We start from the raw sequence: 21319 nt of genomic DNA on the forward strand, positions 1-21319 counted from the left end.
CCCGAGTTTAGAACCCATATTCAATAAAGTGAAATACTAATTCCTCCCTGGAAGTAGCATGAATTCACTGTGCTGTTGCCTTTGACTTGATGAACAAATGTGTTTATGGTAAATTCAGATACTATCTTGATGTGACAGCATGGCCACTTAAGTTTGAACGCTAAGTAATGTGGCCCCACAGGCTTAACTTACCTGTTTCCAGAGCTATTAATAGTTCGTTTACCGTAGTGGAGCATACTGTTGTCTGAAACCTGCCGGGCTAGGTATGCACGTACATGTGCATGTTTATGCCACACCACTGATAGATGTGTCAGGCTGAGCTGACAGTCATCACTGGTCATGTGTGGTCACAACACTGCAGCCTAAAATTGCCTCACTGCCGTGCTGTCCGGCCGCTGCTGCTGTCTGCAGGTGTAGGAAGCAACGGCAGGAGCTGGAAATGGAGAGAGATGCTGCGCTTCCCCCACATTAGTCAGTGTAATGACCTGGCTACAACTATAGGTGTGTGCACCAGGGTGTTTTATAACTCAATACATGTTGTCGTTTGTTGTGTGATTTCACATTGTGCTTTATTTTCTCTGTCAGAACGAGACTACTATAGTCTGTGCGTGAGGCAGCCTATTGGCAAGAAACTGTTTCAGCTCTTCTGTCGGAGTCAGCCCGAGCTGCAGAACCACATGTCCCTCCAGGACGCTCTGGTACGTCAAAGCTCTGCATGTTTTCAGGGGACGTGTGACCTTTAGGATCTCTACTGCAACAATTAAAGCTCAGGAAGCACATCTTAGAAAAACACAAAGAAAACTAGATATATTAAAGAAAAAATGTCAAGGCAGTCCAACAACTGTGGCTGAAGCAAGTCCAGAAACTGCTCAACACAATTCATCAGGAGAAAAGGTTAATGCTGTTCAGTCACAGTGATGGAGTCTGTAAAACAATGTGAGGATAGACTAGGTCTGTAAACATGACCATGACTCCAATACATGTCTAAAGGTAGAGGAAAAGTAGAAATATGGCTGCAACTAACAATTCTTTCAATAATCAATGAATCTGTTGATTGTTTCTATAATTAATTGGATGCATAAAAAATGTGCATGTGTTAGACTGGCTTCCTGTCCAGGGTGTACTAGTTCTGTACACCACCCTTTGTCCAGTGTCAGCTGGGATTGGCTCCAGGCCCCTAGGTACTCTGCACTATCCCCATTGACTTGCACATGTGTCATCAATGTTCCTGCACATGCCTGTAAAACTCTGCTTTGCTTACTGTGTTTAATACGTTCACATGTTTAATGGTTACATGAATGCAACACAAATGCATTTAGCACCTGTTATCAGCAGCCTACTCAACCCACCATTATGTTCCTAAATATATAATTAGCAGTAATTAGCATTACCTAACAACATAACCACATTACTTAAAATTTAGGTACATCATTTGTTTCAGAATTTCTTACATTATTAACTAAATTAAGGACTTAGCCTACATAACTCCAAGCTCCCATCTTCTGTAAAGTTGACTCCAACATGTCTTTTCGTTAGGTGCTAATGCATTAGCCTCATGCTCCCCTGCCACTACAGATATGTTTTGAATATCTGGCAACGGACAGTCTTCTTTCTGATTGTACGATAAAATAAAATGCTCTCAAACATTAGATGACCTGGGCGTCCACCTTTCTCTGCTGCGATGTCACCACTCAGCTCCACTTCACTGTGACACTGTACCATAGTGCTACGCTCTGTTTACCCTTGTTTTTACCTCTTAATGCTCATTCTTGCACAATGTTCAGTCCTGCACGTACTGGCATTGTACACAGGTACCTCATGTACATTTACTTATTATGTATACCACATGTATACGGTATACACGTTACTTGATATATATATATATCTCATTTTTAATATTTTAGTCTTATACTTTTATACATTTCTTTACTTTGGGTGCTGTGATTTGGGTAATCATTGCAGCTGCTACTGGTTACCTGAATCTCCCTTGGGTTCTATCTATCTATCTATCTATCTATCTATCTATCTATCTATCTATCTGTCTGTCTGTCTGTCTGTCTGTCTGTCTGTCTGTCTGTCTCACACAACTATGTGACTAGACCCAAACAATCCACAATTAAATTCATTACCAACTATTTTTATCATCGATTTTGTTTTGATTTTATCGATTAGCTCTTGCAGCCCTAGCTATTTTATGGAGACATACACAATGCTGTCACGTGGGTTAAAACTAATGTTCACTGGGGACAGTGGCTTATAAGTAAAAACTGTTTAATTAGAACAATGAATAATATTCAGAGGCCAACCTGAGGTAAAGAGTCTGTAACATGCATTTATCTGTTGTGTATTTCACAAATCTTACTCAGATTAACAAGTTAATTACCTTTTTAAAAATGTATTTACCCTTTATTTTACCAAGAAGTTCCCTATGAGATCAAGATCTCTGTCGAGGGAGACCTGGCTAAGATGGCAGCCATACAATACAATACAATACAATATATTAAAATTCAACAACATACAACACAATAAACAAAAAATCCATTCAGAAGATAAAAACGACAGATAAAGTGAGCCAGCCACCATTCAGATGGAGCACAAATGATAAGCAATAAAAAGACATGTGTCTGGTAAAATGATTCACTTTGGTTTGAGCTGCTCTAACCAGCTTGGCTCACTACACTGGATGCAGTCACTGCAGAACTTTGGTGAGTTTTCACAACAGTTAATGTCTCCTGTATTTAGAATATCTCAGAGCTGAAGTGTGTTGTATGTTCATACTGAGCTTCTACACACGTGTATTTACTTGTTTTATCTCCTTTACAGGATGCCTTTGAGACAAAGTCAGATGAGGAGAGGAGAGATTTTGGAATGAGCATTGTTCAAAGATTCCTCATGACTCAGGTCTGACAGCTACACAAAAAACACTTCTCTACTACTCACAAACATTCATGTTTATTTATTTTCATTCCAATTCTGCACTTTAAAAACAACACATGCTGACACTGCTGCTGTTCCACACACCGTTTACCTACTTTGTCCACATTCCCTCAGTCCATTCAGTGTGTGTCCATTGCACTGAAGCATAAACAGAGCTGCACCCAGAACCTGGACCAGGATCCCTGTGGGGACGTGTTTCGGGACTGCAGGGAGTAAGTCCATATGCTCCTGGTTCTAGGTGTGAACATGTTTTGAGTGAATAATGAGTAACCTGACTCTTTCCTTTATCAGAGACCTGCATAAATACCTCAGTGGAGAGCCATTCATCCAGTACCAGAAGAGCATGTTTTTTGACCGTTTTCTACAGTGGAAGCAGTTGGAGAGGTCAGTGTGCACATTCTGAGAGGAAATGAGAGACACAAAACCGAACGCGTGACAGGTCTCGTCAGAGCTGGGTGTCCACTTCAGTATCTACATGTCCTTGACAGACAGTCAGCGTTGACTCATTTGTCCCACTGCTCTTCTTACCTTTTATTTAAAACCATGGATCCATTCAGACTGAGAACAGTGTGTTTCTGTCTTCAAGGAAGCCCATCACCAAGCAGACATTCAGAAAGTACAGACTGCTGGGGAAAGGAGGGTTCGGAGAGGTGAGGCTGCAGTCACAGCACCGTAACGGCAAATTAATTCTCTGCCATATTATTTAATCAGCTGCTTCTCAAACATGGACATTTCAAAATAACACAGAATTAAGTAAAGAAAAGTAAACCAAACAAAACAGTCGCCACCTTTTGCTTTGATAATCGCCATGCACACTCCAGCTTCATGAGGTAGTCACCAGGGACAGTTGTCCAACATAGTGGCTGGTTTTCCTGCACTCTGCAGTCCAGCTCCTCCCAGACCATCTCAGCTGGCTTTAGGTCAGCCAGCTGTGGAGGCCAGGTCACCTGATGCGTTCTGGGGACTGCCTCATTAAGCTACATATTGTCAATGGCATGCAAAGCTTTTATCAAGGCAAACCGTGGATACTCTTACAATCATATTTTGCTTTAACACTTGCCCAAAACATAATTCCATATATGTTAGTTTTTGTTTGATGCCTATTAATCACTAGTGGCACAGATACAGATGAGAGTGCCGCAGTCTTAACTGTATGTTGATAAGACTTTGCTTCCTGTCCAGGTGTGGGCCTATCAGGTGCGTGCCACAGGTATGATGTACGCCTGCAAGAAGCTGGAAAAGACCCACGTGAAGACGAGGAAAGGAGAGAGCATGGCTCTTAATGAGAAACAGATTCTGGAAAGCCTGGACAGTCGGTTTGTGGTGAGATTACAACAGCTGTGCTCCTTCTGTTTAATGCTTTAGCTCTCAGCCTGTTTTCCAGCGTTTTGAACATTTTCAACAATCGGCCTGGTGATATTCTCTGTACTTATTGTCAACAAATCCCATAAAATGACCAAACATCACCAAAATGCTACTAGCATGGAGCCAAAGCCAACTTACTCCTCTGTCATAGAGCTCCATTGCTGTCTAGGAACTCTTTAAACATTTATTAGTTTACTTTGGCACGGCCCCACTGTCCCAGTCCTGCTGCCCAGTACTCACTAGAGAGCAAATGTGGGTAACACTTTATTTTGTCCCCCTGTTTAGCATTTATAGGTGCAAGGTAACCATGTAAAATACACTTTGTTTTATTTTACCAGGAAGTCTCACGGAGATCAGGATCTCTGTTTGAAGGGAGACCTGGCCGATGTATTGTAGTTGTAAGCAGATACATGTGTGTACTGATGTATTTGTTGACACCTGCGCCCAGGTGTTTTAAAAAGTACTCAGCTTCTTTTAAAAAGGAAACTGTATTTGTGAGGTGGTTTTTAAGCTTTACGTCTTCATTAGGAACCAGTGGAGTCAGACAGTATGCAGAGGGAAAACACAAACACATTGTTGGTATTTTTATGAGATTTGGTGAATACTGCCAGATTCTTTTGAACTAATCTACACCTGCACTGTCTCATTCTTCATTCAGGTGAATCTGGCATATGCTTATGAGACCAAGCAGGCCCTCTGTATGGTTTTGACCATGATGAGCGGCGGGGACTTAAGGTTTCATATTTATAACATCGGCAAGCCCGGCCTGGACACAGAAAGAGTCTGTTTCTACGCTGCAGAAGTCTGCTGCGGTTTAATCCACCTCCACCAGAAGTCGATATTATATAGGTCAGTGCAACATAAGCAAACGTAAGCAACACATTAAAACATCTGTGCTGTCCTGGAGGCACTGACACAAATGTTCTTACAGGGATCTGAAACCAGAAAACATTCTGCTGGATGACAAGGGTATGTTCAGCCACAGCAAACACCTCCTGTTTGTTTCAGTGATTGGTGATCAATAACTAGTTCTACACCAACAGCTGATGCTAAACATTAACTGACAAACACTCGCAGCTGTGCAGACAGAGCACCATGAAACATTTGACCAAAACCTGCTGACATGACTATTTTTTAGCTCAGAAACTTAGCTGAATGATTTAAATGATAAGAGTTTAGGTTCTGCCAGACAACCGCTCAGCTAATCAGATTCATTCTTCAGATGAGTCTTCCTGTTATCTAGAAGGAAACAGCAATAGTATTTTGACAAGCCTGTCATCTATTTTTAAGAAGCCTCGGAACCTGTTCCTTCACTGTCAGCAGCATGTTTGAGGTGCTGCAGCCCTCTCTTGTCATGCCTTACTAATTATAGATTACCAGTTACAGTCGTCACATGTTTTGTCTGTTAGTTCCCAGAACCAACTGTATTACGCATTATGCTTCGGTGCACAGCTGAAGAACCTGGCAGGGCAAAAGGGAAAGCACAGCACAATGGAAAAATCTGTGAAACCAGTTCAGTGGATTTTCTTGTTTGTTTCCCCAAGGACACATCCGCATCTCAGACTTGGGCCTGGCTGTGAGGCTGTCTGAGGGGAAGCTGGTGCGAGGCAGGGTGGGCACACTGGGCTATATGGGTATGTATGTGCCTCACATTACTGTCCGGCCAGTGTCCACAGAGGGCCGTGAGTCTGTAGGTTTTTATCAGAGCGAAACACCACAGAGGCTGACTGACACTTTGAACCAAAAGAGGAAGTAGTCTACAGCCGCACCATGTTGGCAGCGCTACCTGTAATGTAAACCCAGCTCCTCCGAAATTAAAAGTTGAGTTCCAGCAGCTGTGGTGCTCTACATGTAATCACTGGTCAGAAGGTCTAAAGGTCAACCCACATCAGAAGGTTTATCTGGGAGGCCAGGTGCTCCAGAGGTTTAACTCTTATTTTGTTTTGTTGGCATTCCTCACCATGGCTGGATTATGAGACAATGGGGCCTGAGGCACAGACATGTAACAGGCCCCCACCCTTCTACATAAGAGTATTTGTTTTCTTTATTTGTTTTCTGTCTTAGTGTTTATGTTTGTCTCTATTTTACTTGTTTGTCTCTGAGGTCTTGCATGTCCTTTTGTTAATTTGCATCTCTTTGGGTCCAATTTAAATATAGTTTTACTCATCTGCATCTATTTGTTACTGGTTGACTTTCCAAAAAGAAATGCTATCTGTCACTTCATACAGAGGTCCAGGGGCCAGAGGGATCAGGGGCCCCTGGACCTCTGTATGAAGGCCTGTTCAGTGACCCACCCATCCACCTGTTTTATGTGCATTAAAAAAAAACCTGAGTGGAAACATATAAAAATGGTGAAGAATTGCAAACACGTTTTTACGCTTGATGAAGGTGAAAGCAAAATACAACAAAGTTCAGTGAATCAGACTTAGGCAGCGTTAAGTCAGTATGACAACACACAACCCTCATTGGAGTGGGGGAAGTGCATTGGCCAATCACAAACATGCAAGTGAGCATTCCTGGTGGATTACCAGAAATAAAACCACAGTTAAAATACACGAACTGCAACATTCCTGGTCTTCTCTCACTTTTCATTTCCGTCAACTGTTGACTCCCTAACAAAGGTATATGGCTAAAACCTGCTTTGACACCTGCAGACTACATCAGTGGAAAAAAAACTACTAACATCTGTATCTACAAGTGCTTAGATGCACAATCACCCAACTGCAGATGCAGAGTTTAATTGGTTTACATCCTGATTTCAGCTCCTGAGGTGATCGGACACGAGCGTTATGGGATGAGCGCGGACTGGTGGGGCCTCGGCTGCCTGGTCTATGAAATGACTGCCGGGCAGCCCCCATTCAGGGCCCGAGGAGAGCATCCTAAAACCTCAGAGATGGAAAGAAGGATTCAGATGGGGCAGGAAGAATACAGTGACAAGTTCAGCATGGTGGCGAAAGACCTCTGCTCTCTGGTGAGTCCTTAGAAATCATCAGAAACTGCTCCACGGAGCTTTCGTGGCTCAAAACACAATCAACTCCATCTTTCTTTTACTTAAGACATGAACAGGTTTTCTTTACGACATTGTAGCTGCTGACCAAGGACCCCAAACGGAGGCTGGGCTGCCAGGACTCAAAAGGGAGAGAAGTACAGGCACATCCTTTCTTTCAAAAAATCAACTTCAGGATGTTGGAGCTCGGGCTCGTGAAGCCTCCATTCAAACCTGATGCAAGTACCTTAATGATTTACAATGGTTCATTACTGCCTTGCAGCTGTACACCTCTGCCAACCGGTCAGCTTTCGCTTTACATGCATGTCTGTCCAGACTCATAATTTATCTAGTGAAAACTGAAAAATCTAATCACTACCATATTTGAAGAAATTCCCTCAACCGCTGATGAGGTTTCACGTTCATGGGAACGAGACGGACGAAAGCTTTTGGTGCAGGAAGAAGCAAATTTGGAGCTAGTTTGAACTACGAGCTGTCGGCCAGTTTAATCTTTAATGACACAAAACTGTTCATAAGCTCAACATGTTTTGTATGTCATTCTTAACATGCAGGGCGGCATGGTGTCGCCTCACTGCAGGAAGGTTCCGGGTTCGAGCCCCGGCTGACCCGGTGCCTTTCTGTGTGGAGTTTGCATGTTCTCCCTGTGCCTGCGTGGGTCCACTCTGGGTACTATGGCTTCCTCCCACAGTCCAAAGACATGCAGCTTAGGTTGACTGGCGACTAAATTGCCCTTAGGAGTGTGAGTGAGTGTGGTTGTTTGTCTACGTGTCAGCCCTGTGATAGACTGGCGACCTGTCCAGGGTGGACCCCGCCTCTTGCCCAGTGTCAGTTGGGATTGGCTCCAGCCCCCCATGACCCCCTTAAGGTTAAGCAGTATAGATAATGGATGGATGGATCTTAACATGCAAAGTTAGTAGTAACTGTGGCTCTAAAATAAGCAAAGTACTTGTACGACAAAACTGTAAACTGTAAGGTGGGTGATAAATGGTGTCTGATAAAAACTAAGACACTGACTGCTGTGATCTAATTTTACTCCTCCAGCCCAGACAGGTGTACTGCAGTGATGTGCATGACATAGATGAGTTTTCTACATTGAAAGGTGTCACGCTGAACCAATCCGACAACGAATTCTACTCCAAGTTCAACACGGGCAGTGTCCCTATAACCTGGCAAAATGAGGTACATTCATTTCTAAGGTACATCAGACACAATCAGAACAGCTTTACTGTCTCTGTCCTTCTCTCCACTGTAGATCATAGAGACGGGGTGTTTCAAGGAGCTCAACCTCTTTGGCCCTGAAGGATCTCGATCGCCAGACCTGGACTGCTCCAAGGCCCCCAAGAGCCCCAGGCGCGGCCTGCTGAGTCGACTCTTCCACCGACATGTGAGAGTCAGTCCACTGCTTCTCAAAGTGTTTCAATATATGAAAGTTAAACATTTCTTTCTCCTCTCTCCTCCAACAGCAGCCTTTAGATTCTTCGGATGAAAACAAGCAGAGTTTGGAGACCACTGAAGCGTTCATGAAGTCAGGACTAGTCGGCACGACCCTCTGGACTCCCACGCCCACCAGCATCCACCCACTGTAGCAGCAAAGCACAATAGAAGCTGCCGTTTCTTTTACATCTCTACTACATGATGTTAGCACACGTTAGCACGTTCAATCGGTCAGTTATGCACATGCCCCATATTTCCATCTTAGTTATCTCAGCAGCTGCTTTTGTTTACTACTTGAATTTTGATACAGGCAGAAATGAAGTTACTACATAACATCAAAACTAATTCCACCAGCAACATGGGCCTTAAATAAACTGTATGTGTTTAATGCATTGATTCCAAACCAGGGTTTTATCCACATTAAATACAAACAGGTGACAAACTAAAGGACAATCCAACACAGAAAGGAGTTTTTCCATTACAGGAACTGACCGAAACGCGCCAGGCTGAGTAACATCCATCAGGGGTTCTGTGTTTGTTTCCACTATGGTGCGGTTCTTCCAGATGTTCCCTCATGTGGTGTTTTGATGAGGGTGGTTGCTCCAACATCTCCCATAGCTGTTCAACTGGGCTGAGACCTGGTGACTGGGAAGGCCACAGCATCTGGTTCACATCATGGTCATCCTCATCAGACCAGTCAGTGACTCCTGGTGTCCTGTGGATTGGGGGGCTCTGTCATCCTGGAGAAGACCGCTCACATCAGGAGAGAACTGTTTCATTAGAGGATAAAGGTGATCACCCAGAACAGCTTTGTATTGATCCTTCCCTCTAAGGGGACAAGTGGAGCCAAACCACACCAGCATCTGCATGTTTCCCACTCATTTGCTCAAGTTTTGTCTTTAATCTGTCGCCTGTTTGTATATAAACAGATTAACTCTACATCTCTATTGTAAAATATGAAGTTTAATTTTTCTAACTTTTCTCTATTTTACCTTTTTTCTTATATATATATATATGAGATAATTCTTTGAGCATACTGTAAACCGCAATATTTACAGATGTTCCTAGTCTTGCATGATAGTAAACTAAACCTTTTGGGCTCTGGACTGTTGGTTGGACAAAACAAGACATCTGAAGGTGTCACCCTGAACCTGTGATGGACATTTTACAGTATTTTCTGACGTTTTATACAAGTGTTAGCACCGAAAATGTTGGGAGCCACTTGTTTAATGTCAAATGCATATGTTTGAAATCCAGATTTCATTCATGATTTTTTCCATGTAGCATTTTTTTATTTAACAGAGTAAAAAACTGTAAATAAATGACACATTATCAAACAAATAAAACTAGCAAGACTGTGCGCTAAAGACTGTTCACTTCTCTCTTGTCTACAGAACGACTATGTGAAATAAAGTGTTTCACTGCAAATACACATGGGTTGAAAACATTTCCCAAAACATGTTTTAGAGATCTGCGGTGGACTGTCCAGGGTGTACCCCACCTCTCGCCCGCAGCTGGCTGGGATTGGCTCCAGCCCCCCGTGACCCCGTTTGGGACTAAGCGGTATAGAAAATGGATGATGGATGTTTTAGAGATGATGTTACGTTAGGACTCTGCAGCATAACAGTAACTTAAAATGTACATATTTCAAAGCAGAGCACCAAAAATAATGTGAATTAGTTGTTAAATGTTGGGGTGGAATGTCTGCAGAAGGCACACTAACAAATAATGACATGCAGCCACCAACTATCAGTGTGTTGTAATCGCTCTTAGAACAAGTTCCCTAAGTTTGAACTTCCTGTTCAGCAAAACTAATATTCCAAGATTTTATTGACAAACATTTTACAGCTGTGTGCGTTGGCCAACTATCAGACAAACATTTTACAGCTGTGTGCGTTGATTTCATTTTACAGTCCGAAGGTGGAACTACGTTTTAACTGGGGGGGTGTGCAATCCAAATTCCTCCTGTGCTCATCCTTCCCATGGAGGGCTGCGTCGTCCCTCCACCTCCGTCTCCACGTGGTACAGCATATCAGCCAGCGTGTGTTCGATCACGGCGCCCCACCCCATGTCACTCATCTGTTTGATCAAACAACAGCTCAGTCAATGTCTGTGTGAGGACTGTATGGTCATGTGGGAAAATGTGAGTGTGTACAGAAGCTCTCACCGGCTGATACTTGACGTCCTTCGGGGGGTATCTGAAATGTGGCCCAAAATTGACTGAAACCTGAAAGGAGGCAAAGGGAACTTTAGCGAAGTAGCAAAATGAGAAAGGGCCAAAAAGCAGCAGCACAACATGTGCACTGACCGTGCAGCTCTTGTAGAGTGAGATGGCAGGAAAGTAGATGCCTTCAAACAGGTTTTCAAAGGCAACACCTTGGTTCACTCCGTTTTTGTAGAAAATCATCTGAAAACATGATCCACAAGTTAACAGCAGCAAACAGCGTCAGGTTTTCTAACTGGTTTTCTGTTGGAGAAGTTTGCTAACCCTGCTGGAGCTCATGAACTTCAGGCTTTTCTCTGCTTTGTCCACGTAGTCCTTCTCCTCAAAGTACAGATAGCTCTTGAACTTAATCAGCGCCTGACAAGAGAACAAATTTAAGATAATGTCATGCGTGTTCAGCCAGTGTAGTTGTCACTATGACGCTGCTGTTACCTTGTCTTTGTAAGTGTCAGGCAGAGCCTTGGCCGTCTCTGTGCCATCAGGCAGCTCTATGAAGAAGCCCAGCGTGTCTCCTTGACCGTAGCCTGAGGAATAATGCTTTCCTATGGACTGGTGAAACCGTGTGCCCTTCTTACTGCGCCATGAGTAGCTGAACTTGTCGTAGCCCAGAGGTGCCTGCAGGTTACCTGTGAAACAAACAGGAAAATGATTTACATTTTAAAAGATTATTTTACCAAAACCATTAAGCCCTCACTCCGACTGCACACTGCATATATGCAAAGTCCTGTTTGTAATTTTGACTAGTCCAAAGTTTTAGGTCACCTCCGTGTTCCCAGTAGTTACCAGTGGGATCCAACAGGTGAACACACCTGTGTCATTGTCTCTCCAAATGAAACCAAACCCTGCTGGGACAGACGGCGCCATAGCAGACTTTTACTGTTTATTTGCTCCTTGCCCATGTCTCTATTTTTATTCCTTTATTCCTATTATCTCATTTCAATGAGCATTCCTTTGTCTGCATTATTTACTGCCTGTTTATACTGCTTATTTTGCATTGTTTGCACTGGTCGTTGCTTATTATTTTTGTTATCTTACACAGCCTTATGCTGGTTTACTGTTTACTTGCCCCTTGGGACATGTACATACACATTGAGAGCTGATGTACCACAGCCAAATTCCTCGTGTGTCCGACACACCTGGCCAATAAAGCTGATTCTGATTCTGAAGAGGTGTGTGTGAGTATGAGGTGTTACTGACCGAGCGGCTGAGACCAGCCGAGTCTGGCCGCTGTCTCTGGAGGCATGTCATCAACAGAGACCTCAAAGTACCAGGAGCCCTTCCGCACGCCGTGGGAGGCTCGCACCATGGAGTAACCCTTCTCCCCGGTTACCGTCAGACGGTCGTCGGAGATCTTCAGCTGAGGCGCTGCAAAATCAAGTTTTTATACACATCAAATAATCATGGAGCCTGTGACACTTAATGACTGCAAATGGCAGAGACAAATATAAACTGTGAAAGAAAAGAGTTAAAATATTTAATACCCTTTCAACCGTAGAACAAATGCACATTAAAGCTAAACATTATGTTGTAAATCACTATATTATTATGAATTTTTCCAATACAATGTATTTCCATTTAACAAACATGCAATTTCACATTTAAATTGGTCATAAAAATAAAAAAGATATCATTTTATGCACAACCTGAAACAATTCCCACATGTAAAACAGCTCGTTTTGGTGTCTTGTAATTAGTTTGCATGAAATGTGCAGAACGATAAAGTAATCAGGTTACATCCACACGGGGCAAAATGATTTGTCATTGGCCGAGACATCATCTCAAAGTTTAAGGCAGTTCATGAATAACAACGAGACTCTGAAGACATTTAAAAACAGACACCAAGTGCAGGGTTAAACCACTTTTCCCAGAAAGGTGCGTCTGCCTGCTGAGTACCTCTGTCGTGTAAGGCCAGCAGCACCCTCTCATACAGACAGGCCCTGTACAGGTCTCCAGGGATGGGTTTGCCGGCCCAGCAGTCCAGCTCGAGCTTTTCCGGGTCTGGGGCGTGAGGGTCTGGCTCTGCCAGGATGTAACGGTACCCGTCTTTATTAAAGGGATGTTCCAGCGGGTAACCGTGGGGAGGCAGGCGCTGGGCCGAGAACAGGGGGTCGCTGTAATGAGGGAGGAGAAGTTTGCTTTGCATCGTTACTGATTCGATACTCTGGACCTAGCTTGTCAACAAAGTCCATGATAGGATAAAAACCCGATTCTACAAGCAGGTTTTGTCTGTGTATACAAAGCCTGACATTTCTTATTCCTCTGTGAAGACCTGTAAACCCAGGTGGGTTTAAAAAGGGGCCTCTTCCAGCTTAATGATGCTTGTAGCACACATTAGCACACAAACAGTAGCCAGGGTACAGCAACAGAAGTGTTGATCCAGGAAGCAACTTTGAAACTGCTGCTTTGCTGAGGTGTTCAAGTGCATCAACGCATCACAACAGTGCACTGGATTTTACATAGTCAACAACGTGCAGGTATTTTGGTGTGCTGCAGGCTACTATGCCTTAAGAAGGGAATAAGCGCCCACTCTGACAGTTACTGCTCCATTAAATGGCCGTTATCAATGTGCCATAGGTTAGTAGGATCCTGCTGCATCTCCTAGTCTTCTTTAGTCTGTTGGCTCTGTTCCGCTCACTACACAAACCTGTCGCTCTTTATACAAGGTCAGTCCCTAGAGTACAGCTAATTACAGCATATACTGATGATAAGCACCTTCTGCTCTACTGGTAGACGCAGTTTGCCCCTGCTAAAGTGTAATCATGGGTGAGCTAACAACTGCAACTGATAACATTTGAATGGAAAAACATTAGCAAGGCATAAACATTCAAGCAACAGCAACCAAAAACAAGGAGGTCCATCTCTGCTTGCATCACAGACATATGGGTCTGTGATTTGCCCATGTAGGCAGAGAGTGGACAAACACAACAGCAGGTTCACTGACAGCTGTTTTACCTTCGGGTTCTCTTGGTGGCTCCAGCAGTGGTGCCTTCCTGTTGCTGCTGCTGTTTACGTTTGGCCCCTCGTCCTTTTCCTGGGCCAGGAGCCAAAGCACCTTAAAGACAGATTATTCTACTGAACATAAAGAAATGCACAGACACATACTGTACACACAATGGCAGTCAGTGGCAAAGGAGGTATATGGACCTCTCACCTCTGAATCCAACCTTCATGAAGGCAGCATTTATTAAAGGGCTGCTGCGGTTTTATGGTTTTATTTTTACAACTCCCCCTTCCAAAACCAATGGTTTTATGCAGGTTAATAACAGGACACTGAGATGAGCAGTACTCTGGACCAGATTACAGCTACAGAACCACTGAGTTTACTACAAGGGAGGGGTGAGCATTAAAACACTGTCGCCCTGTTTTAGACTAGGTGACAGAGTTACTACCAGCAGGTGAACTGTGGTGAGGGCAGATTTATGTACAAAGCTTCAAAGCCTCCTCAAAGTTTTTATACGTCCACCTCCAAGGTCACTAGGAAAACCTTCCATTTGCACTAGTCATTATATACTTTAACAGAACTGTCTTTTTAGTTTTGTACACACACACACACACACATACACACACACAGTGAAAGCAGGTTATTAGGCGTTGGTGGACACAGGGAGACAGCAGGGACAAAAAGGCAGGAATTAGTCTGCATGGCATTTTCCAAACACTATCAGCCTCCTATAAAGCCTCTTCTGTGTGGCCCTGCTACATCACACTGTCAGTGAGAGACACTCACTTTAAGGAGCCAGATGCAGGGATTCACTAGTAAGATTTTCTTCTTCTACCTCCCAGACACTAATTAGAACCAACTAACTTGATCTGTACCATGTTTAATTGTTTGTGCGGCAAAAGAAGAATTTAAGTCACCCCTTCATACAGAGGACAAATCAGTGGCTGCCCTGTTGCCAAGAACTCAAAAAACAAAAATGCTGGCAATTCAAAAACTGTCTTGTTCATTTTTTAGAAAAGCAACTGGCTCATCAGTTTCTCTCTTTATCAGTGCAAAGAAAACACATCAAGTCTACTGGTGCAGATCCTTTGCATGTGGAAAACAGTTTTATATCTGAGAAACTCTGCTGAACTTTAGATTTTCTTTCTGACATAATGATTTTCTGTAACATCTGTACATAAGAAGAAAACAATTAAAGTCAATGCATACGGGCACCCAGGACAGCTGAGGGGCTAAGCCAGGCTCCTATGGAAGGATGCACAACCTTCAGTCTCTCTAACTCCACCTTCTTGTCTATCAAATAAAAGTCAGACCAGTCATGCTGGTAATTTAAAAACCTTTCATAATCTTCAGAAACATCATTATCCTCACTGACTGACAGCTACGCAGTCAAGCCTGGTGGCTAATGGTCTGACCCAAAACTGCGAGGAAGAGGGTGAGGCTAATTAGCATTGGATGAAGCCAGTGGCAAATCAAAAATGGCACTTTGTTCTCACATATGTTGCTGTATGGAGGGCAGAGTGTCATTCCAGTGGGGAGATTTTTAGGGATTTCAGAGCCCGTTAGCAGCAAGCCAGAGGTGAGGAAGATCACCGACCAAAGGGGGCAAAGCTTGTGGGAGGGGGGGGCACCAAACAGAGAGCAGACAGGAAGGTTACAACTGGACATGGATGAAGTTGCCCACAAGATGATTACTGAGGATCAGTTTGGCTCAAGTTTGGTTTAAGCTGTGGGGAGGAGGGTGGGGCGACTGAAGTCTGACTGGAACCTCAGGGCCAACTTCTATCCAGAAGGTTACAAGACACAAAAACACAATGATCAGCGCCAGATGCCAAATACCACATAGTCACCTGAGAAAGCAGATCCACCTGGAACACAATGCACAGAGTCACCATGGGCACATCACATTTAACAAGCACTTACTCTCTGTCTGGGGAGGTTATACTGGTCATTAGCTGCTTTAAGGGTGCTTTCACACCTAACCTGCTTGGTTCAGTTTTCTTTAACTCTGCAGTGTTTGCCTGTTTAGTGCATTTTGTCTGGGCTGGTGTGAAAGCTGTCAAACTGTGGAGAGGATCTAAGAACCAGACTGCATGAAAAGAAGGGCCTCGTCCTGCTGCCAGGCAGATTCTGGTGCAGTTTGTTTGTGGTGTGAACACAAAGCAAAGCAGACCAAGCACAGTATGATAGTAGCAGTGATTTGAGCAAAAACTGAACTACTATGAAATCCTTCTGCTGGTCATGAATTCATAAGAAAGAGACCCCATGATTTGTATACGTGATGTATGGACTGTAATTACACAAGATCCTGCTGTAACCAGAGTGCAGGGATTTTCTTAATCTATGAGACAATGAAAGGAAGACGTGTCTGTGTCCTACTATTATCTAGCAGGACAATGTCCAGGTACAGTCGTGACTAATAGTATGCATGTTCAGTGTTTTTTCTCCATGAACTCTTTGTGACAATAAACAAACATATAAGGTTCAGTAAAGTGCTACATGACCTCCTGTCAGTCACCAGAGGCTGATTTCCCCACGTGGGTCCATACAGTCAATAAAACTGTCCAAACTTGTTCCAGTGTGAACAAGAACCAGCATTAAATGCATCAGTGAATCATTATTTACTTTAGTCCAGACAAAATGAACCAAACTCCAGGTGTGAAAGCACCCTGAAACTTTTCTTTTCTCCTTGGTCTTTGTTTAAATAGAAAGTCAGAGCTACTGTAGCCAGGTTTGCAAGTAGAAATGATTATTTAGTTTAGCTGTTTACTGTCATGCTCTTACCATTGAGCCCACCAGCCGTAGGCGTAGCAGTACTCTGTTTCTGTGTGTCATATGAGGGCCCAATGTTTCCCAGGTCCTACAAATGAGCAAGAGCAGCTTAGGTTTTACATTAAATATGTATTTAAACCCAACCATCTTCCCACTATCTGCTCCACTAGCAGTAAATACCTGATCCAGCAGACCGAATTTGGGGTACTCCTCCTCTAGGTCTTTGCTTCCCGGGTCCGGGTGTTCCTTCACTAGGAAAACGTCGCGCTCTTTACTCTGGGAAAATAAACAAACGCATGTTTATGAAACTTTAACAATTAAAGTAATAATGTCATACTGTTTTAGTGCATGAGGGGATTTCCTCTATAAAGCAGTCAAAAGTAAGCAGCTACAACAAAACAGCAGCTAGTTATGATTGAATGCACTGAGACAACTTGCTAGAAAACAGGAGACCACAAAACATCTGCCCCGACATACGACAGGTTTGAAGCCGAGTATTTCCTCTAAACCACAACATTACCATTGTCTTCACTATGTTGTTGGGCCAGGTGAGCTTCCCCGGCCTCTGACGAGTTGTCATGCACTCCCAGTACTTGTCAATGAATGGTATGATATCCTGCAATAAATAGAAAAAATATGTACACAGTTAACACAATGGCCTCTAGAGGCTAATGTGCACAGTTCCTCCTGTTGTCTCCCTTTCAAGCAGCATAAGATAATTCAAATTAATTATAACTTTAATATAGGATGTTACATAATTGGTTACGTCAACCTGTTCTGCGCACGGTGGTTTTTGTTTTTTATGTCACTGCCCGACAGATGATGAACAGCGCTAAGATATATAAAACACAAAATCTGATATCAGACTGTGACAGCAAAACATTTGTACAGTTCTATTGTGTTTTATTTACATTTAGACTGAAATATGATTCTAAATGAATTTCTTTCAACTACATGCAGTTATCTTTTAGTAACGTAATAGCAATGGGTGTTAAATTAATCTTTTCTTTATGGTGGATTAATCTTTATTTATGCACTGTCTGACTACAGGTCAAGATGTAGCATCAATCTGTGGCATGACCACCAATGAAAATCAAACCAAGCTTATTTGAAAATCAAAGCATCATCACATACAGTGTATTAAAAGGGCTTTACAAGCCTGTATCAGCATCATAACAAGTTTGTAAAAAGGCATTATGCTGATTGTGCAGAGGAGACCCCACCTTGTCCTTGGAGAACATGGTCTTTGGGTGCTCCTCTTGTGTTCTGGACCTCCATGTCAGGTTTGCCAGGGCTGTGAGACACATCTCCTTCAGGTCTGAAAACAACAACAACATTGGTTTGTGAAAGCCTAATGATTCTGTAAGCATGGCAAAACTTAAATCCACTGTTATGTTGATTGAAGGTAGTCTGTAGCACTTACTTGCTTGTTTCCTGAGGAAGTATGTGTTGCCACTGTGATGGCACATGTTGCAGTGAAACACATAATTGGTCATAAAGGGAAGACAAGTCCTGTGGGGGGGTCAAAGACTGCATCATGAAAACTATCAGTACTGTCACATAAATTCTCATTTTTCCCAGATCAATTTACTAGTAGACTTATACAGTCAATATACATACGCAGTGTCAATGCCAAACGTGTCAGCGGTGAACCACTTCATACACAAGGCACACTGAAGCTCCACCTCCCCCAGCTGCCTCCCACTCTCCTCGTCTCCTGATCCCGTCAGAGCATCAGCGGCTTCGGAGCCTTCACCGCCCGTCTCCTGTGACAAAGAAAATCTGCTATAATAACAGCTTGTGTATGATATTTTACAGCAAAGCCACGGAGAGCATGTACTGCATGCAGCCAGAAACCAAGTCAGCTACACTGACATTTAAAAGAAAATACAGAAAGTAAAAACAAATACATAACACTAATGTAAAACAACGTACCATCCCCTCTTTGCCATTTGAAGACTCCGTATCCATACTGGTGGGTAGTTCTCCAAATGCAGCATCTCTGACAATCAGCAGAAAGATCAGTTAGATTACTAAGCACAGGAGGTACGTTCATACCAACTGGTAGAAAAACAGAACAGACTCAAGCCTTTAAAAGTTGTGTACAATGTACAAGATATAACTGTTCGGTAAGTTTACAAGAGAGAACAATAAACACTACAGATCAAAAAACACGGATCTATATCACATTAGAGAGTCACTGATCAATTTCTTGAAGAAAACATTCTTATTGTGAAAAAATGAATTCATCAAAACCACCCATCTTTTCAACTCATTCACACATGCACTGTATAAACAATGCACATTTCAGTGTGAAGTGCCGATTTTAATTTGTGCGGTTTCATGTGAAATCGACTGTCTTGGACTGAAGCTAACATCTTTATACTGAAAGGGCTTTTCTGCCTCGGATCACTTTCACTCGTGTGATCTGTTAAAAGGTTGTTAACCTTATGAACTAGTTAAGATGCCTCTACATTTCTAATATAACCAGCAAAACGCAATATTCTCCTCTCCAAAAAGTGATTATGGCTAATAATTTGTTACTGAAAGAGCTTTTCTGCGTCAAACTACATTTCACTCTCGCGGTTAAAAATTTTGTTCATAAACAATGCAGTCTGCCTTACCAGATAAAACACCTTTAATATTCTAGTAAAATGTAATTATTTTCTTGCCGATACCTTTTTTCTTTACAAACAGTAGCTAAGCTATTACGTTATTTGTCCGTACAGTCTATGTTTGGACCACTGGGTCTGTGGGACGCTACCGTTAGCTAGCGAGTCTGCACAGCTTTTAAATAAAATAATATTTGCGGTTTAAACTTTCACGGAATAGCAGAGTCAAGGGCTACAAACTTCTAAAGGTTAACATGTTTGACATAAAGCACCCATACCCCTCTCCAGCCTCCTGCTCATTTACTGCAGCGCTGGCCGCCTCTCCTTCCGACGCCATATTTCAAATCAATGAAAGCACAAAATATCGCGAGAAACAAAAACTTCCGTTGTTGCAGCAGCGGGTCAGTTCATAGCGACACCACAGGTTCAGAGATGAACTGCATCTATTCGAGATATGAACATGTCCCGCTCTGACTTCAGCTGAACATCAGTCTAAATAAGGGGTTATTTTCAATATTAAAACTCAATACAAAGTATATAACACATATTCACACAGATCATTATATTAAAGAATCATTTTAATTTATCTAGACTTAATGCTAAACCTAATCATATCCAGCCTATAATATCACCATCCTTAATGTTACTTATTGTTCTTCTGAGCGCCACTGTAACAGAGGGAAATTCCTTGTGTGTTCAGCACACTTGGCCAATAAATCTGATTCTGATTCTCCACTGGCAGGGCCCAGCACTCATTGGCACTTGACACGGTGCCAGTGAAAGAAACACTCAACCATTCATCATGTATCTTTTCCAGTGCATCAGCTGAGTACAGTCTGTCTCCTCTGCCCTGCAGCCACAAACAAACCAGTACCAAATTATCCTCTGCTGCAACTGCTGATGTGGATCTTTTCTTTTTTTCCATTCTCGCACAGTTTTTCATTAATTCTTTATGTGACATTTGTTTGTAAAATGACTGATTTGCTTTCAATTAATGGTAATGAGAGTAAAAGAATTATGTTGAGTATTTCCATGTTAGTCAAGCATAAAAAGTATTAACAATTTGCCTCAAATCTCACTTCTGTTTACAACGTAAGAGCTGATGTGAATAATATTTGTAACCTGGAAAATGTTCTCTGCCACCTTTCCCATGTGAAATGAACATAGCATCAGTGTTACAGGCTGTGAAAAAACAAACACAGTGTGTTAGAAATGTTTCAGTCTATGTATTTAATCATTCAAAAGTTTAACCAAAGTGTATTTAAAAATAAGAAAAGATTAAATTGGGAAAAGTGGGGACCCATCTAGAAATCCAGAGATCCCAAGAGGAGTTTAATCCCAAAAAGATGAAGTGATCAGTTTCTAAATAAGAAAGAAGATTTATTATTAACAAGGGTTAATCCCACAGTGTGTCAGAACGCTCCTCTTCCTGTAATGACGTCCAGTCTGATGACCCTCCCTCTTCTCTCTGACACAGCAGCTCCACTCTGTCCTGATGTTTCCTGGTTCCCTCCCCTTCAGATCTACAGTTTGAAGGTGGGTGTAACCAACATGTGGTGACGTGCGAGAGCTGACAGACCCCGTTCACTGCACAAACACATGTTGTGTAGATCAGCGCTCAAACTGGTTTCACTTGTCAGAAAGTGAAACTCAGACAGTCGTTGACACTGAGAGGTGAAATGGCGCAGAAAGGAGTTCAGCTGGACCGGGAAGCCTTCTCTTGTTCCATCTGTCTGGATCTACTGAAGGATCCAGTGACTATTCCCTGTGGACACAGCTACTGTATGAACTGTATTAAAAGACACTGGGATGAGGAAGACCAGAGACATGTCCACAGCTGCCCTCAGTGCAGAAAGACGTTCAGACCGAGGCCTGAACTGGTGAAAAGCACCATGTTAGCAGCTTTAGTGGAGGAGCTGAAGAAGACTGGACTCCAAGCTGCTGCTGCTGATCACTGCTATGCTGGAGCTGAAGATGTGGCCTGTGATGTCTGCACTGGGAGGAAACTGAAAGCCCTCAAGTCCTGT

At 42.8% G+C, this 21319-nt stretch overlaps 3 protein-coding genes across 4 annotated transcripts in view; 2 read left to right on the top strand and 1 right to left on the bottom strand.

The window, feature by feature from the left end:
* LOC109974760 (G protein-coupled receptor kinase 5-like) overlaps positions 1–9242 on the top strand; it is a 10157-nt gene extending 915 nt beyond the window's left edge. Inside the window, exons 2-16 of the mRNA XM_020625126.1 lie at positions 412–501; positions 586–698; positions 2824–2901; positions 3052–3149; positions 3229–3321; positions 3524–3587; positions 4120–4260; positions 4961–5151; positions 5234–5271; positions 5847–5936; positions 7065–7273; positions 7390–7527; positions 8351–8488; positions 8562–8693; positions 8773–9242. Coding sequence (XP_020480782.1) covers positions 412–501; positions 586–698; positions 2824–2901; positions 3052–3149; positions 3229–3321; positions 3524–3587; positions 4120–4260; positions 4961–5151; positions 5234–5271; positions 5847–5936; positions 7065–7273; positions 7390–7527; positions 8351–8488; positions 8562–8693; positions 8773–8895 — 1736 coding nt within the window. The 3' untranslated portion in view covers positions 8896–9242. The remainder of the gene's footprint in view (positions 1–411; positions 502–585; positions 699–2823; positions 2902–3051; positions 3150–3228; positions 3322–3523; positions 3588–4119; positions 4261–4960; positions 5152–5233; positions 5272–5846; positions 5937–7064; positions 7274–7389; positions 7528–8350; positions 8489–8561; positions 8694–8772) is intronic.
* Positions 9243–10614: 1372 nt separating this feature from the next.
* Positions 10615–19669, bottom strand: ash2l (ash2 like, histone lysine methyltransferase complex subunit). 2 transcript variants are annotated; one of them, XM_020625131.1, is made up of 17 exons: positions 19571–19669; positions 18616–18682; positions 18301–18446; positions 18104–18192; positions 17904–17998; positions 17201–17296; positions 16861–16956; positions 16693–16768; positions 15759–15776; positions 13920–14019; positions 12861–13078; positions 12165–12332; positions 11400–11593; positions 11232–11324; positions 11052–11150; positions 10911–10970; positions 10615–10822 (listed from the first exon to the last, which is right to left on the bottom strand). In XM_020625131.1, exons 1-17 carry the CDS (start codon positions 19627–19629, stop codon positions 10715–10717), a joined length of 1782 nt encoding a protein of 593 aa, XP_020480787.1. In that variant the 5' UTR covers positions 19630–19669; the 3' UTR covers positions 10615–10714. The 2 variants fall into 2 exon arrangements, with proteins under 2 accessions (XP_020480787.1, XP_020480788.1); XM_020625132.1 differs by lacking the exon at positions 15759–15776.
* A 1090-nt stretch (positions 19670–20759) lies between these two features.
* Positions 20760–21319, top strand: part of LOC109974747 (tripartite motif-containing protein 16-like protein) — a 2376-nt gene continuing 1816 nt past the window's right edge. The window contains exon 1 of the mRNA XM_020625107.1: positions 20760–21317. Coding sequence (XP_020480763.1) covers positions 20972–21317 — 346 coding nt within the window. The 5' untranslated portion in view covers positions 20760–20971. The remainder of the gene's footprint in view (positions 21318–21319) is intronic.

The sequence above is a fragment of the Monopterus albus genome, unplaced genomic scaffold, assembly GCF_001952655.1.
Source record: "Monopterus albus unplaced genomic scaffold, M_albus_1.0 scaffold346.1, whole genome shotgun sequence".
In the NCBI taxonomy this organism is placed as follows: Eukaryota; Metazoa; Chordata; class Actinopteri; order Synbranchiformes; family Synbranchidae; genus Monopterus; species Monopterus albus.

Excerpts from the sequence above, each read along its gene's own strand:
- ash2l (XM_020625131.1), bottom strand. The coding sequence starts at position 19,629 with ATGGCGTCGGAAGGAGAGGCGGCCAGCGCTGCAGTAAATGAGCAGGAG. Across the intron at positions 18,193-18,300 it reads ACGTTTGGCATTGACACTGC|GACTTGTCTTCCCTTTATGA; the intron begins GTATGTATATTG and ends ACCCCCCCACAG. Across the intron at positions 11,594-12,164 it reads CGGCTGGTCTCAGCCGCTCG|GTAACCTGCAGGCACCTCTG; the intron begins GTCAGTAACACC and ends TTTGTTTCACAG.